This window comes from Rutidosis leptorrhynchoides, chromosome 10 (genome assembly GCF_046630445.1).
Source record: "Rutidosis leptorrhynchoides isolate AG116_Rl617_1_P2 chromosome 10, CSIRO_AGI_Rlap_v1, whole genome shotgun sequence".
Classification (NCBI taxonomy): domain Eukaryota; kingdom Viridiplantae; phylum Streptophyta; class Magnoliopsida; order Asterales; family Asteraceae; genus Rutidosis; species Rutidosis leptorrhynchoides.
The window spans coordinates 24,483,502-24,485,570 of NC_092342.1; the positions used below are offsets into that span (position 1 = coordinate 24,483,502).

At 36.8% G+C, this 2,069-nt stretch overlaps 1 protein-coding gene across 1 annotated transcript; it reads right to left on the reverse strand.

Annotated features, from left to right (window-relative positions):
• LOC139870118 (xyloglucan galactosyltransferase MUR3-like) lies at nt 1-1,116 on the reverse strand. Its single transcript, XM_071857969.1, has one exon. The coding sequence runs from the start codon at nt 1,114-1,116 to the stop codon at nt 1-3; it is 1,116 nt and encodes a 371-aa protein (XP_071714070.1).
• Between the last annotated feature and the right edge of the window lie 953 nt (nt 1,117-2,069).

Sequence of the window (2,069 nt, forward strand, 5' to 3'; positions counted from 1 at the left end):
TCATCTTGTATTTGCAGACTTCGACTCAACTTCTACCATATTTTGTCGCAATTGTGTCACTTTGTTGATTATTTCTTCAACTGATATATCAAACGCATCTTTCAAACTATCCAATTTGGATTCAGCATATATCGTTTTCGGGATCAAATTCACCACTTCATTCCTCATCATCCTGACCTTCATAGGATCAATCTGACTAAGACGTTGTTCTATACTTACATTCTTACGAATATCATCTTCCGAGATAAAAACCGAATAATCCGTATGGTTTATCGGCACATGCCACGTGTACTGTGTATAAAAAGAATCCGGATGAAAGAAAACAGGAATACAACCAGCTAAAATCGAATCGAAACTCGATCTTCGTGTAGTTGTATCGCCTCGAGGTTGTAAACAAAAAACCGAATTTCCAAAAGTATTCATTAAATTACTCGGCGAATGACAGTTAATTTCTTCTAACCCGCATCCTAACCATTCGCCTACGCTCGAATTCTTGCATTGTTCTATTATTCGACTCCTGATCGAATCTGGGTATAAACGTGATTCACCTACGAAATAAAACAACCATTTTCGGTCCCAATTTAACACTCGTTTTTGCCAATCGAAAACATCAGAATCTTTAGACGGATGAAAATAAGTCGGGTATGGAATAGCAAAATCGTTCGAATCATGCGGGTCCGATTCGATGAGAAGCATCGACATGTTTCTCGCCACGGGTAAATTCAAAAAACTATTCCCCGAAATTTCATCATTTTCGATCGGTCTTCGATGATTCCACGTGGTTCGACCTCCAGCTAGAAAATGATCTTGACCGTTCATTTTCTTCCATTCGGGTTGTTTTTGTAACCAATTTTGAAGATCAAGAGACGCAGCGTCTCTTACGGAAACATCATATCCGTAAAGATATTTTTGCGCGTCGAACCCTGCGTAAAACGGGACAAAAATAGCAGCAGCCATTGACGAATCGTTTGTTAAACATTCGTATTGTTTCATTCGAGCGTTGAAAATAAGATCAAGAGTCCATTGATTTGTGTTATACCAACCATTATCAGATAACACGCCTTCAGAATTGTTGACTGCAGGACCAAAGCCATTATTCATAATGTGTATACACATGTCGCAAAACACGTTAATACTCTTACATTCATTCACTATATCTTCATTAAATCGCGAAGGAAGATCGTGAATATAAACATACCTTCCGCTACATGGATCACGTTTTGGGTTTTCGGAGTTCACTATTTCATAAATACCATGGAATATGATTTCGGGATCGGTACTCAATATGCAGACAAGTATGTAAAACGAAACGAATACCCAAATTACCAACCAAATTGCACAAATATGAATCCCTTGAAACATGATATTAGGTTTCATCATGATGGAGATCACAAAAGATGAGTGAGTGATTTTGGGTGAATATGTACATCTACATTGTTATGTTAATAGAAGTGTATATATGGATATAATGAGCATGACCCATTGACAAGTAAGTATGGTGCTTTGAATTTTATTGCAATTGCAATAATTGAAAATTTAACACATTCGATCGGTAGCTTAATCTTTAAAGTTTGTTGCTGCTTGAAACACTTGAAGCATTACTATAAGTAGTCGAAAACGTCGACGATTTCACAAATCACAACACAGTACAACACAGATGGATGATTGTGCAAGAGTACTACTAGTACCAAATATTAAAGGTCTTAATTTAACAAGAAAGCATGGTTTAATTATTCAACAATCATTGCCTTAAAATAAAGCTAACTGTCATCACCCAGCATTAACTGAATACAAGGTAAATTTTTGCATACGCATAGCTCTCAACAAAAGACACTTCCTTTTCCTCCTCTCTTCAAAACCCTAAAACAAAAACTCAGCCGCCACTCCTATTCTTCTTCTCCATGTAAGTGATGTAACATCCCAAGAATTTGAGGTAATATTTAATGTTTTAATACCTTAAGATGTTGTTTAATTAGAGCACTCTTAACCATGACATACAGTCAAGGGATAACTGACTGCCACATCAGCGTCACATTAGCACTTACTTCCCATCACTAACCAACCACTAA